Source organism: Apteryx mantelli, chromosome 6 (assembly GCF_036417845.1).
Source record: "Apteryx mantelli isolate bAptMan1 chromosome 6, bAptMan1.hap1, whole genome shotgun sequence".
In the NCBI taxonomy this organism is placed as follows: domain Eukaryota; kingdom Metazoa; phylum Chordata; class Aves; order Apterygiformes; family Apterygidae; genus Apteryx; species Apteryx mantelli.
In genome coordinates, this window is record NC_089983.1 from 49146683 (window position 1) to 49161163 (window position 14481).

Here is a 14481-nt window from a genome sequence, read left to right on the forward strand (position 1 = left end):
AGAAAGTAATGGACTGATGAAAGCCCTAATTTACTCAAACCAGTACGCTATAAAATAATAGTATTAGCAATATTATTTTGAGTATGGCAATGTCTGTAAAGAGGTGAGATTCTGGGAAGTTCAGAGGAGTCAATGGAATTGAGACGGCATTGAACTCAGGAGCCTCGGAGCCGGGCTGCCCCCACGGCTCCGGGCCGGTGCGCGTCCTAAGCAGCTCCCACCGCCCGGCACTCGCAGCACCGCGGCTAGCTGGTGGCACCGGAGAGACCTGCCCGAAGCCTGCAACTACCCTTCCTCCTGTTTGTAGCCTACTCTCCCAAGTACTCATCAAGTATTATTTTAAAAGCAAGGAGCATATAAAGATGAACCCCCCAGATATCATCTGCAGAAGGAGCTCTCAAACCTGGGGGGAAAAACACTAAAATAGGTTTCTATTTGCTGCAAAACCAAAACTAGCGTTGTGAGTACAATCGCTGGAAAGGTGTCTGCGGAAGGCACAGAGCCATCTCCAATCCCAGGTACACACAAAGTATCTGGCGCCATCAGAAACTACTCTTGCTTATGGAGCACAAGATCTGGGGCACCACTTCATCAATACTCTACAATGAATTCTCAAGCAGAGGAACTGATTTTTGTCAATCAATCAGACCTGCTTAGAAAATGGTTATATAATTTGCCCCATTGTTTATAAACTAAAATTTGATAATAAACAGCTTTAGTTACGTTCCTTTAAGCAATAATTTCTTAATATACTCAGGCAGAAAACAGAATCACTTTCGAGTTGCATGTCCCATGGGATAAATGTAATTATTAAAAGAACCTGTATATCTGTCAAATATAACTTGCCAAAAAGAAAATATTTTAAATTGAAAGGTTAACAATGAATTGTCTTTAAAGCGGCTTCAGGATTTTTAAAATACGTTGCTAATTCATTTACAAACATATGAATGCACTGAAGTATATTGTCTTTAGATATTAAGATTGTCATGTCACCTTTATTGACTAAATTAGCATTAATCCCAAAGTGTCCTAATGAAAAACTCAGATAACAAAAACTCATCAACATTTTATAAACGTTTCTAAAATCCTCTGTATAAGCCAGAGCTTAGGAACAGAACTCTGATCTTTGCTGTTATAATATTATAACAATAAGAAGAAATGGCATGAGGAATAGAAAATTAGTCTTATTCGTATTCATTCAGGAATACATGAACTTCACAATTTTATATAGCGCCATCGCATAATAAATCACAATACAGCTGGCTAGCATTGCTGAAGTTCTAATACAAATACTATGAGTTTACATGTTTTGATCAACATTGCAACTTTTACTGATTACTGTGTTTCCTAAAAATAATTTATTTTTAAAATGAAAGAGTTCCAATAGCTTGTATCTAGAATAAATTAATAATCTATTAGCACGTTCGGTATATTTGTACTTAAAGATATAACTATCTTCAAAGAATAAAAAAACCACCAAGCAAGTTCTGCTGGATCTTTTATAACTGATTGCTTATATTAAAATGAAATGGGTGTGGGGGAGAAGAGAGTAAACTAATTACATACAATAGTAAAGTAAACTTAAACCCACACAATAAAGGAACTCAACACGTTTGTTCAAGACAATACATGACTTCCCTCAAAAGCTTGTTTTTATAAGAACAAAGTAGTTTTGGCACTTCAGACACTGCTGTTGATGGAACTTGTGCATATGTGTTGTGTAGATCTTTCCCTTTACTAGCATGACATGGAAGACTTCAAAACAAGGCTCCAAAAGGCTCTAGGAATAAATGACATTTTTGTCGAGGAAATGATAAAGCAGTAACCTTGTTTACTAGAAAATATATGTAAGTGCTTTGCAGCTACCTGCCATTAAAATGCAAATATCTTCAAGCAGTTAATGATCTGATCCCTAATGCTACTACAGAATAAAGATAAATAGCTGTCTAATCTAGGTTTATACATCTCAGTGCATCCTTTGCAATTAATACTTTAATGCACACAAACAAGAAACTTATTAAAGCTTATAGAAAAAATGTTTTGCCTAATGCCTTCTTTCTCATGCAGGTATGTGTGCTGTACATGTAACAAATATTTGTAAAAATTACTGGAGAATGCTCCACTGTGCTATAGCAGAAAATATTAGAGAAGACAGCTTAAGCTACCATTCCCGGACCAGATCTTGCAGTGCCTTCTCAAACCAAATGCTCGCTGGAATCAGCAAGAATTCAGCCTGAGAAAATCAAACAGGATCAGGTCTTTCATATCCGTTCTTAACTCTCTTACTGCAATGGATGCAGATATGTTACATTTCTGATCCTGGTAACTGGCTCGTTTGAATCATCTAGTGATGTTTAAGGCCTTCTTTTAGGCAGTAAAGTTGTTCAAAAAACTAATCGTGCATCCACTATCTTCTAATGCTGCTAGAGATGTACATTATTTTTGGTTGCACCAGATATGAGATGAATTACTTTTCTAGTTGTTAACATCAAGAAGATAACCAGGCTCAATGGTGGTGGAAAATATCAGTGATCTTTGCAAACTGGTCCAGAAAGTAGAAGACCTCATAATACTCAGGAAATGTATTTACTGCTACATGCTTCTAGAGCCTACTTTAGCAGGCTATGGGAAGAAAATAAGCAAATATAAAAATTAACAATCCTCATTTCCAAAAAAATAGCTTTGACATGAACCTGCATAAAAAATGCATGTTCAGCATAGTTCGGTCAATTTTAGAAAATGCATGCAGTGGAATTTCAGGAGTCTCTGCTTAAATACATCAGTGGGTTGTATAAAATGGTCAGTTATGGTAATTGTTTCAGTCATATTGGATCTAAGGCTTCACTGATAATGTAAGACATAAGGTCTAATTACATAAATTTATCTATTTAAAAAAAAGCTGAAAACTCAGTAGGTGAAAAGAAGTTTTTGTTAGGAAGTAAGGCAGCAATATCTCCAAAGAGTTATCATAGTTATTTGAATTAAAAATGTCAGCTCTACAACGTTACTGTGAGCAGGGTTATTTTTTGATACTCTTATTTTTATTGCAAGCTAATTCTGACCAACATGTTATTCTGAATTTTCATCATTTCTGAATGTTTAACCCCCCACCCCCTTAGATTTCATCACTAAAATTCAAACTGATGTTCTTCCGGAGAATTCTTGTGCGCTGCTGGAATTTGCAGACATTCAAAGATGGATTTTGAAAGATGTAACATATAGGTACTCAGATGTACTGGAATGTAGGTACTCTATACACTAGGTAAGGAGAGTGTATTGTTTTCCATTTAAAAAGGCAGAATATTAAAAATGGGAGAAAAAATATTACATATCTATACACTGATGTTCTATTTTGGGACTACTAGCTGTATTCTGGTAAACAAGAGAAAGAAATGACTATTCTCCAACTTTAACCATACAAACTATTCTTGAGTTTGTTCATTTTCCTGCTTCTATTTCCCCTTATCCTGTCATAGCTCATCATTGCTGACCACAACAAAAATGTCAGTACTGGCTAGACTAAAAAAAATCACTCTGCTGCAACATTCATGCCAGATTTAAAAATAATTTCAAACTGGAACGTATTTTGTAACCGCTGCATTAATTTGAGATATTTGGCACTACAGACAGTTTACATTTGGTTTCTCTGAAAAAGCCATTCTGGAAATATGTGGTTAGAAAAAAATGCTTGTACTCCAACTTTAAGTATAAATTTAGCTTCCAGCAAACAAATACTGTAGCTGATTTTCTGGCTTCTAGTGGTCTGTAATTTTCAGATTTTTCATTTGCATTTTTTTCAATTGATTGCAACATGCTCAAGTCGACTTTCCAGTCAATTCACCCAAATTCCAACAGGAATTGGTTTATAAATTGGTTCCAACTGGAACTGGTCATTTGGAATTTCCAGCACAGGAAATTATTTTATAAGTGCCTTGATAAGTACCCTAAATTACAAACTGATGAGTCTAATGTCTAATGATGAGAAAAAGGTATGGCTATAAATGCAAATGTTGTACTAAAAAAACAACAAAAAACAACAAAAAACAACCTATATGGTTGGGAATAAACATAAGGGCATGGTAACTTTTTTTGCCCCCTACTTAACATCGAATGACAGCAGAGTGTAACTTCAGTATAACCAAGTTACATCTGCCAAATTAAGATGATTTCTTTTTCCTAGCTACGTTATGGCAAGTTATCAACTGATGAATACTATTTTTCCCCAGGTTCTTAACTCAAAGCCTATGTCGTGAATCATGGCTATATCCTCCAGGGGATCCTCGGGTCCTATGGGGTTTGTAAGTGTCCTGGTATGAGTCAGAGTATTCTTCTTCCACTAGAGGATAGTGATCTCGGCTGTGTTGGGAACTGGAAGACAAGCGGTTCCTGCTCTTCCGAGCCCTTTCATTGTGATAATTTTCATCTGAGGTCATTAGACTTCGTCGTTCAATTGGAGAGTTCTCTGCAGAATGGTTGCTATGTCTCATACGCTGGCTCTACGAGTGTTAAAGAATCCAAGGATTAATACAGGTAAAAAGTATTCTAGGTGTTCTAAGCTAGTTTTGAGACTTATTCTGAGGTCTTTCAGAATCCATCCACTTTTCTGTAATTCACTTTATATTAAAATTTGTTTGCTATGGGAATGGGTTACAAGAATAGTCTGGTTCCTAGAGCTGAAAGGAGACCAAACACAGTATTATAATGCAGATCTTACGGCATTCGCCATGTGGAATATTACAGGTCATTCTGCATGAAAAGTGAGCTGATATATTCAGCATTTATCACTCTTCTCTGATCATGAACATAACATTCATGCTTCTGTTCTGCTTAGAAAATTTTGATCATTGACTTATGTGGGTTTAGAAAACATCTGAAGAGTTTTTTGATTTTGTTTTTTTTTTGTTTTTTCTTTTTTTTAAGGTGCAGCTCTCTGAGCCCATTTAAAAACCTTTACATGACCAGGAGATTATGGACAGCTAACCATGCAACCGAGGGATGGTTAAAATTATTATATATTAACAAAGTCTTGTAACTAAAACATAGTATTCCAAATAAGTTGATCTTTACTAAGCTCATTTATTAAATAAAAGATTTAGCCTTTGCTATCCTCACATTCCCATAATGATAATGTGTTACTTTCGTCACATGCACAAAATTAGCTCCTATTTTTGCCCGTAAATTAGTGCAATGAAGAAGTAGCCTATGCAGGGAAAACAACGTTCTGTTTATTGTTACCACAGATTAAACCTCTCAAGGGTAGAGAGATCCGTATTCTCAGAACAAACTTGGACAATTCTTCTCTTTCTCAAGATTTACACCCAGCGTTGTTCTTCTGATCCAGTAATTGGTAACAGAATGCTACTAAGGCGGGTGCATGCTTGTGGCCTCAGGTTTGTGTCCACACGGACAATGTCATCTGGTCCTCCCAGCTCGGACGTTTTTCCTGATGCTCTGTATGCTATAGATCCTTCCCCATACTGCTACGTCCCTTCTGTATGCCAGTTGTTTAACTGCATAATTTATAACAAAAGGCTTGTCTGCATGGGCAAGTAGCTGGTTACGGTACAGATTTACAGCGTAGCAGATACAATGTCCCATCTCTTAATATAGATAGATGCTACCAAGGTTGCTCACTAAGAGATTCCACATAAAGCGTTAGTACGGGAGAGGTGCAGTTCTGCAAATGCACACCCCAGGTTACTGCGGAGCACCTTGTACCATACTACACCTAAGTTTTTCTTAGAGCACCATGGTTTAGTACTGATTATATTCTGATGTTCCTTCCTATTGCAAAGGTCCACTATTTTCTTCACGATTATACTTCTCAAATATTTGATCTAGTCATACAAGTTTAGTCGATATGCAACCCATTTAGCTTTCTATGCTCACACCCTCTATCTACCCCGTAATTTCCCTCAAAGAATGCAACCCGCTCTTTTCTAGAAACCTTTGTTTCACTGCCTTGATGTGCAGTCAGTCTGATCTCACTCTTCCCCTCCTGCAACATGCAAGTGTGGAACCAAACTGGTGCGGTTTCATGGTGGTGTTATGCACAAAATAACCTTTGATCTTTCAGCACAATCTGCATGGTAAACGATACTACCCCTTCTTCAGTAAAAAGTCCTTTGGAGCCTAAGAAACTCATATCCCAACACTTGAACTAAAGAATTTAAGTCTATTAGCTGGCATTAGACTAAACTTTGTAGGTTTAGACCTAGCCAGGTATTAGCCACAAGGGCTAACCACTAGCGCCTAGGAGTTAGCAATGACAAAATTGATACTTCCTACTGAGGACGGCAAACACACGCAGCTGGACGTGGACACCTTGTCCTTTCAGACAAGGTCGTGGCAAGGACCAGATGGCTGCTGGCTCTGGCAGGTGCACCACACGCTGTGGCATGGGACGCAGCTGGGGCATGCTGTTGTGAGCACTCTGACTTTATCTATGCCATTTAACTTCACCCTGATGACCTTCATGAAGCCCAAAGATTTAAGTTAAACTAGATGTTTCAATTCTCAGTAAACAAAACTCCAAGCCACAATCAATTAAAAAAACCCCCCAAAACTCCCAAGTCCCGATCAGGTCACACACGAACAGACTGTCCCAGCAAATCTGTACCACTCTCAGATATCAGTGTTACAAGGCTCTTGATACTCAGTTCCCCAAGGACTGAACTGAATTCTTCCCCAAAGGCAAGAAGGAGTCATAAGTAGCATAAGTTCTTACTGCATAATAAGCACCTAAGTTAATTTAATTCCTAGGATTTGCACGAGTGCTTTAATCACCATATCACATCATTACACTTAAAACTGACGCAAATCCTTCCAAAGGCTTGAATTAGCATAAATCCTTTAGGTGGATAAGCACTTCAGATGATGGAAGTCTTAAATGTGAGATAACCATGTAAAACACTGGAACTCTTTAAATGGGCCCGAACACTTAAGTGGCACTGAGAGCCAAATCCTGCAGCCTTTAGTTGGGCATCATTCACTCAGGGTGAAATTTACCCCTCTGCAGAGAACTAGCACCATTCAAGTCCCATCTAAGTCTTCACAAGTCGGGTGAAGTGGGGATTAAGTGATGCATACCTTCAGCCAGCCCACTGCACAGGGGTGATTTTCATCTTCAGTGTGAGTTTTCCCTAAGTAAATGGAGCAACATTTCACAGTCACTGCTGGTGTCCATTGATCAGAGATAAATAAATGCCTGAAAAAAATTCTGTGGATACACCCAATTTTTAAAATGAAACTGAAGAGGTGAAAGGTCTACAGATGGTATTTTATTGTCATGACGGATGGAAAACTGAAATTTTAAAGGCAAGTGAAAATGGAAACAACATTTTACATGTGCATGTTATCAGTAATAGAACAGTGCTTGTGCATTCAGCCAGTCAGGAAACAGTGACTTACTGATCCTAATAAAATCAAGCACATCATTAGAAACGTGAATATCAAATATGCACCTTCAGTGAAGTGCAATTGACTCACAAAAAAAATAGCTTTATATTAATTGAAAACACTGAAACATTTCCTCCAAAATTATTACCTGCTTCCAGATATTCTATAAGCAGAACAGAGGTTAAATTCATCAGGTGAATTATTCATTAAATGTAATTCGCTCAACTCTACTGTTGACATACATCAGAAAGTGCACGCTCCTCAAGAGTCACACACACATACAGAACTCCTTCTGAAGCTTTCAGACTTAATGTAAAAGTTCACTGCAATCCTGAGCTTTTCAAACATTCATAACTGTAACTTCAAAAACATTTTCTGTTTTCAAACTTAGTAAAGCACGTACTTCTCATTAAGGGCTATTTACATGCCACGTTTGAAGTTTCAAAGTTCAGCCGTTTTTGAGCTATCCCTGTGAAAAAAAATGGTCAGAATTTTTTTCAATGGGTAAAAAATGTATTTTATTCACACTCAAAGAACTGAAAAAGGTGAAGGCATTTTGCTGAGACAAAAGACAAACATAGAAGTTTTCACCCAAAAGTGAATGTTTTGTGAAGTTATGAGGGCAAAAATGGGATTATTATAGAAACCGTTCTGCATCCTTAACTAATAGTAACTGTTAGCTCAGCTGCTGTGACATATTGTACACGCTTATTTTCAATCTGAAAGACTTTCATTTCTAATGACATTTTTTCCAGATTCAAAAAAATGCTATTTTCTAGTATGGTTGTAATACCATTTGACAGAGTGTCATTTTTCTCCTTCTCAAAAACTAACTCCTTGCTAGAAAATTTATGGCCGTTTTATTTCCCATTAAAGCAAAAGCAGTCAAAAGTGCTGGAGCACCCACTCAACTGACTGCATTGATTATGGGGCTCTAGCTTGCGTTCTTACTGCTGGCAGTTGCCAAACAGTGAAGCAAATACAGGATACGCTGTATGAAACATATTACACTGTTTTCCCATACACAAGAAATCTGATCTGCATTGGTGTTTGGGGCTAAAATGCATCTTCATACCTGTAATCCAGAGATTGCAGCGGGATACGGTGAAAGTGCCGTGGATCCTAAATTTCGCCCGAGAAGAGGAGTCATAGGTGTGCTACTGGTGGTGTGAGTAGCACGCCAGTACGCCTCAAGATACTCTGCCAAGTGTTCACAAGCATCTTCAAGCTGATTTTCATCCAAAATTACATCAAACATTTCCTGATCACAACAACAAAATTTTGGTTCATTACAATGTTACAGATGAGGGAAATCTTAAACAATTCTCATCACGCTAATCCTTTAAAATGAAGTAAGTAATAATTAGAGCATGAGGACCACAGAGGAAAATGCCACTACTGGGTTTCAAAAGGGATCAGAAGCCAAAGCTCTCAGAAGTCACGGAAGCCTTTCAGCGGGATCCACTAGACACTGCAGGAGGCCTGCCACACTCGAAGGTGCAGGACTCCATTAATTAATTTATTTTGCTTAAAACCCAACCGTGATAGAAGATGCAAGGTTAAGCTAGATGTCAGAATAACACAGGTATGTTTTACTTTGGTTTTGGATGCAGACTCGTGCATATTTCTCTTATCCTGATTATGAATACGGTTCCGGACTGAATCATGCCACTAAAAACCATTTCTACGCTAGTGAATGTAATACACAGCTCTGCTCAGACAAAACTGCCGCAGGACATACAGCTGTTGAGGTGTTTACAGGTGGGAATTCGCCAGAGACTGTGATCATGCACAGTTTTTGCAACTACCTTCATTTATGCCTACCTGCATAGTCTCACGCCTGTTAAATTCGCAGGATCCAGAAAGCATGATCTCTTCCCCGGTAATCTCTGCACTGGGGGCAGTACCTGAGCGTCAGTGCAGACCCCGGCACCGTGCCTCAGACCTGTTCCCCATTAAATCCACAGAGAGGCCATGCACTAGGGACCACGGAAACACTTGGGAGACACGTGGCTTCTGTGCTACCGCGAAGTCAGAAGGGCGCTGCAGACTGTGCTTTTCGGTTATCGGCACACAAGTAGTCTGGTGTTGCACTATAGTGTCATCTTCAATAAATTGTAAGAAATACGTACTAAAACAAAATGTTCCCCCACTTTTTCCAAATTAATTACTTTTAAATGAACCATCACCAATTTAGTCCCTCAAGAAAAATATAAACATATTTTCAGCAGTGAAATTTTGCACATCGTCTTGAATCTTAACTCTCATCTTAGTGGAAAAAAAATCTATTGTGAAAATATCACAGGAAATGAAAAGTGCAGGTGGTGCAGGTGCTAAGAGTAACTGATGCAAACCACAGACTGGTTTTCCCCCATGCATATTTATAGATCTACTCAGTATACATAGAGCTGATGTCTCCAGGATAAGATGTCTATAGGATAAGATACAAAACCACACAATGAATTTATCATAAACCTTGATCATGCATCTACCTTCTGCACAAAAGTCTGGTTCACCATTTTCCTTTTGTTTTCCCCCATCAGCATGGTAGAGAAATGTCTCCTCTGCCCACATGTTCAGATTTTCCTGCCTTCACCTTCAGCACTAACAAGAATACTCCTAACACTACATCCTTTGGAAAAATAAGATGAACCATATACCGAGGAAGTCCTAACTTCTCTCTACATAAAAGGTCATTTAATGATTTTTTGTTTTATAGTAAGAAGAATAATTTTCCAGTTTCAAAAAGCATCTCACCTCTACTTCTAGTTATCAGGGACCCCAAAAATAATGGAAATCAAGATATATTCATGTTCAAAACCCTCAACTTTTTTTCTTTTTTTTAACTGAGTCACATTACTGAATAATCACTCAGTAATGAAGGATCAGTGGATTGAACAAGCCTGTAACATTTTCTAAGCCATTCCTAAAACTGTTTTCTTCACCTGAGTAATGTTGGTTGAATTCAATGTTTATTGCTACTTGTCTTGCTATCTATCTATACGCTTTACACATTGCTTTGCTATTTAAATTCATGTTGGTAAAACTACATATTCCGTTATATAGCTGCATCACACACTTCATCGTTTGTTAAAGAAATTAGTCAAAGATAGTTAAGAAATGTTAGAATTGTGAATTGAAATATAAGTATATTACCTATACTTTGCTTTGGAGAATACTGAAAATAGTATTTTATATCTGGAATGTACTGTTTTCTTATAACGAGGAATCAATATTGTGATTTTCTGATCTGGGAAGAGCAAGCAGTTTTCCTGTGCTTCTCGTTCTTTGCACAAGTGCCCACTGATCTGAGGGCAAGAACTCCAGCTGTCTGGGACACTATGCAACTTGTACATGTGATATTTTGACAGTGATCTCAATTAAACTGAAATTATTAAGATCTTTTAACAGTTACAGTAGAACTGTCTCCTTTTTAACAGTTAATTATAAAAAAGATACTAGGAACAGTAACTGTGAGTTCCTCAGGCTGGCATTTGAAGGTCACCTGGAAAAGCTGCAAAACTGACAGGATTTTGATTCCAGGGCTCTACTTTTTTTTGTCGTTGTTTTTACAAGAAAAACGAATTATAGAGAAACCATGTATTTTTTTCCCTGTATTAAAGAGTTCTCCACATAGCTAAACTGCATTTGTTATACTTCTGTGTATTTGGGAGTTAAAGAAAATCATTAAAAAAATCCTTGGTTGTAAGCATCATGGAACGAAACAATTTCTTCCCAGGTCTCCTTGAAATGTATTTTATACTTCATTGCACTATTTTTACTAGATGTGTAGAATATTTATCACATAAGCAATTCAATTTACTAGTATCCTTAAGTGATGTACATCAATACAGAGGTCTTTCCTGTCTCTTCAGGGAAGATAAAATTAGCAGTCGTTGTCCTCTGCGACTTCCTCTGGTTTACTACATTGCCACCGCAGAAAATTGCAGGTGCGTTACCGCACGCGAGGAGCGGGACACAGAACTGCCGTGACGGCTGCGGAGGTGCCTGCTCTGCCCCAGCCAGGCTGGGGGGCCGGCGCCGGCGCCGCGGAGGGCAACCCAAACCGCAGCTCGCGCCCCGAGGTCAGGGGAGGCTCCTGGGAAAAGGCTCTGCAGACACAGCTGCAGGGATGGGGGGTACCAGCAACGCAGGAGGCGTCTGTCTGGTTTACTGGCTATTTTTAATTATACCAATGCATTTTAGTTAAGCTGGGGTATAATTTGGGGTATCTTTTAAGTTATGTCAAGTAGACCAGTGGGATATGCACTCTCCTGGCATTGACATGAATCCAAAAGTTAAAAAAATCATAACGAACTGTATATGACCAGCATATTTAAAGCTAAATTATTTGGACAGGTCATGTTTCTTTGAGCCATAGTTGCTACTGCTTAGTGAAGTCATGCAGTGACAGGCTTAGCGCTGGCTTGAGCAGCATCAGTGAAAGATTAACAAGGAATTCATAAAGAAAGCAGTTCCTGAACTTAAATATGCCAAACAAACCAGCTATTTTAAAAATATCTAGAAATACAGCGCTGATTACTTAAGACTGACTCAAAAAAGTGTTTTTTCTTTATAGCTTTCACATATCTTCACTTTAAACAAATACTCCCCTTGCAGGAATTTGAGATGTAAAACAGATGAAACAGGTCACAGTACAGAAGACAGTACTGTCCTTGGTCTTAACAGTATACTTTTACTTAATTAAATAATGGATTAACTTGGTCCTTTAATTTAAACTTAACCAAACCTGAACAATCAAGAGCAAAAATGCACATTTACCCCCAACAGTGAACACTTACTCATGTAAGGCCCTTTAAGGATTTAATATAAAATAATGCAAGCCTTAGTTTTGATTTCATAGCAATTTGCTTGCCGGGAAGGCTTTCCTAGATCTCCTAGATCATTTGAACCAGAGTTGAAAAAGCTGCTGATTAGTTAAGGACAATGGACGTTCTGAACGACAAAAGATTTCAGGCCGGTTTTCTTGTTCACAGCTGCCGAGCTCCGGCGATACCACCGAGGACTATGCGGAAAACTACACAGTGAAGCACTGGCCGGGCACAGAGAGTGGCTCTGCTTCTGAAAAAGTTATTTTGGGTACTGGGGGGCAGTAGCTGGGCGTATGCCTGTGTTGCATCGGTATTCTGCCTTGAAAACAGAATATAAGCCTTTCTTTTACTCACTTAGACTAGATTCTCCCCTCACAAACGAATCCGAATGCCCCAGCAGAGCCAGTGGCCGGCCCATCCTCTCCCTGGAGCACTGTAAGTCAGGAATGATCCTCTTGAAATCAAACAGCACGAAGTTGGATCACCTGATTTCTGTAGAAACCTGTTGTGCGAGTCTGAGAGTGGGAACTGGCCTCTGATGGAGTACGGTTAAATGCTTGAAATTTGGACACGCTGAAATTTGGAAATGTTTTTCTTATCCAGGTGGGGTCTCACTTTGTTCTAGGCAACGAAGTGCAATAGCAGGATCTGGTACTAAAGCAGAGTTTACCAGACCCTGGGATGGACATCACAAGCGCTGCGAGGCAACCAAGAAGCAACAACACGGGCCCTGCTGGTGCACACTACTTATCTCAATCAGCACAGCCACTGGCCTCATTTCAACTGATGTGAGCAAACCTAACTGGAATAAGAGCAAATAAGGCTGCGCAATATACACCGTCTTCTCTACGAAGGTGAAAAAATAAATACACCTTTCAGAACACGAGGAATATGAGGCAGGGTGTTCTGCGTGTGCGCAGGGTAAATACCACAAGCCCTATTCAAAGGGGTGCGGATGCGATTCCTTTCAACTTGGCTCACGCCCATCACAAGTTCGAAAAGTATATGCTTTTACAGAAATTATTTTATACTAGAGAAACATTCAATATTGTTTCAGTTAATGGGATCTGAATGGCTCACAGGAATTCTCCACCTTCACTTTAAGGGATACAATTCAGTGGAAAATTACGTGCAAGAAACATAATATAGCTGACTTCTCTAGAAGAACTTGAGATGGCTTGAAAACCTTTCAGTGCTGCTCAAAGTGAAAAACAAGGATGACAGCGAGCGAAGCCTTCTACGGTTACTGTAACCAGAAGCTGACAGAAAGATGCTGCCTTCAGAAGACAGGGGAGGAACAACTCTGTTCAGGAAGACTGGTGTCTCCTTCCCACTTTCACACGCGATGCCTTGCCCTGTTATGGCTGTTTCTAACGTTTCAGGCCGCGGGCAGAAACGGCTGCAGTGCAAACGCAGCAAAGGAACCTGAGGCTGCGCAGCAGCCACAGCCCGGCCAGGTAACGCGAGGCCACGGCATCCATCCATCGACTGGGTGAGCTCCCATGTGGGAAACCCGGGCAGAAACGGGGTGGGGGTGCTACACGGGACACGCATAAGAAGTCTGATGCCTCAGAGCTGCACTAGACCTACCGCACATGTCATGCTCATGCTGGCTTCGCAATGCAAACAGCTGTGTATATGTATACATACACATATATATATACACACACACATACACACACATATATAGTGGCCATCGATCACTTTGGACAGCTAGACCCCCGCGCAGGGCGCTGAGGCAAGGGAGGTGGCTCCAGTTCTGGAGGTGGCTGCTCAGTCCCCACCCGCCAGGGAAGGGTGAAGTTGCCTGGGGCATCCTGAATGCTGCAGCCAGCACGAAGGGCTGGAGAAAGGGAGATCCTGCTACTTGATATTTAAGGCACTTTTCTAGGCGATTTAAATTCTTGCTCTGAATCAGGCAAAGAAGGAATCTGAAGCAAATCCCTACCGTTCTGGACAAGTTTTTTTAAAACCATTCTGATTTTAGATAAGGAGTACAGAAATTTCAGTCATGCCCATTATCTTTTTTCTCTGCTGTCTAGCATTTCAGTATGAAACTAGCCTGAACATACACAAAAATACTGCACAAACTGCTGAAATTAAGTTACATATCTACATTAATTATTCCTCAGTTTGTATTTGGCTGAAACTACTGAGCAAATATAACCTGAATTCATTAGCAGTTTCAGTCAGCTTGAAACAGTATTTTAGAGAAAGCAAATCCATAAATCCATACACGTGAAATTACCCC

General features: G+C 39.4%; 1 protein-coding gene across 4 annotated transcripts in view; it reads right to left on the minus strand.

Annotated features, from left to right (window-relative positions):
- Nucleotides 1-1630: 1630 nt before the first annotated feature.
- CACNB4 (calcium voltage-gated channel auxiliary subunit beta 4) overlaps nt 1631-14481 on the minus strand; it is an 81876-nt gene continuing 69025 nt past the window's right edge. For 2 of the 4 annotated variants that reach the window (XM_067299441.1, XM_067299444.1), the window contains 2 exons: nt 8474-8659; nt 1631-4496 (listed from right to left, as the gene is read on the minus strand). In XM_067299441.1, the coding sequence (XP_067155542.1) occupies nt 4236-4496; nt 8474-8659 (447 nt within the window). In that variant the 3' untranslated portion in view covers nt 1631-4235. Of the gene's footprint in view, nt 4497-7089; nt 7143-7281; nt 7868-8473; nt 8660-14481 lie in introns of those variants that run through there. The other 2 variants (XM_067299442.1, XM_067299443.1) reach the window with 2 other exon arrangements.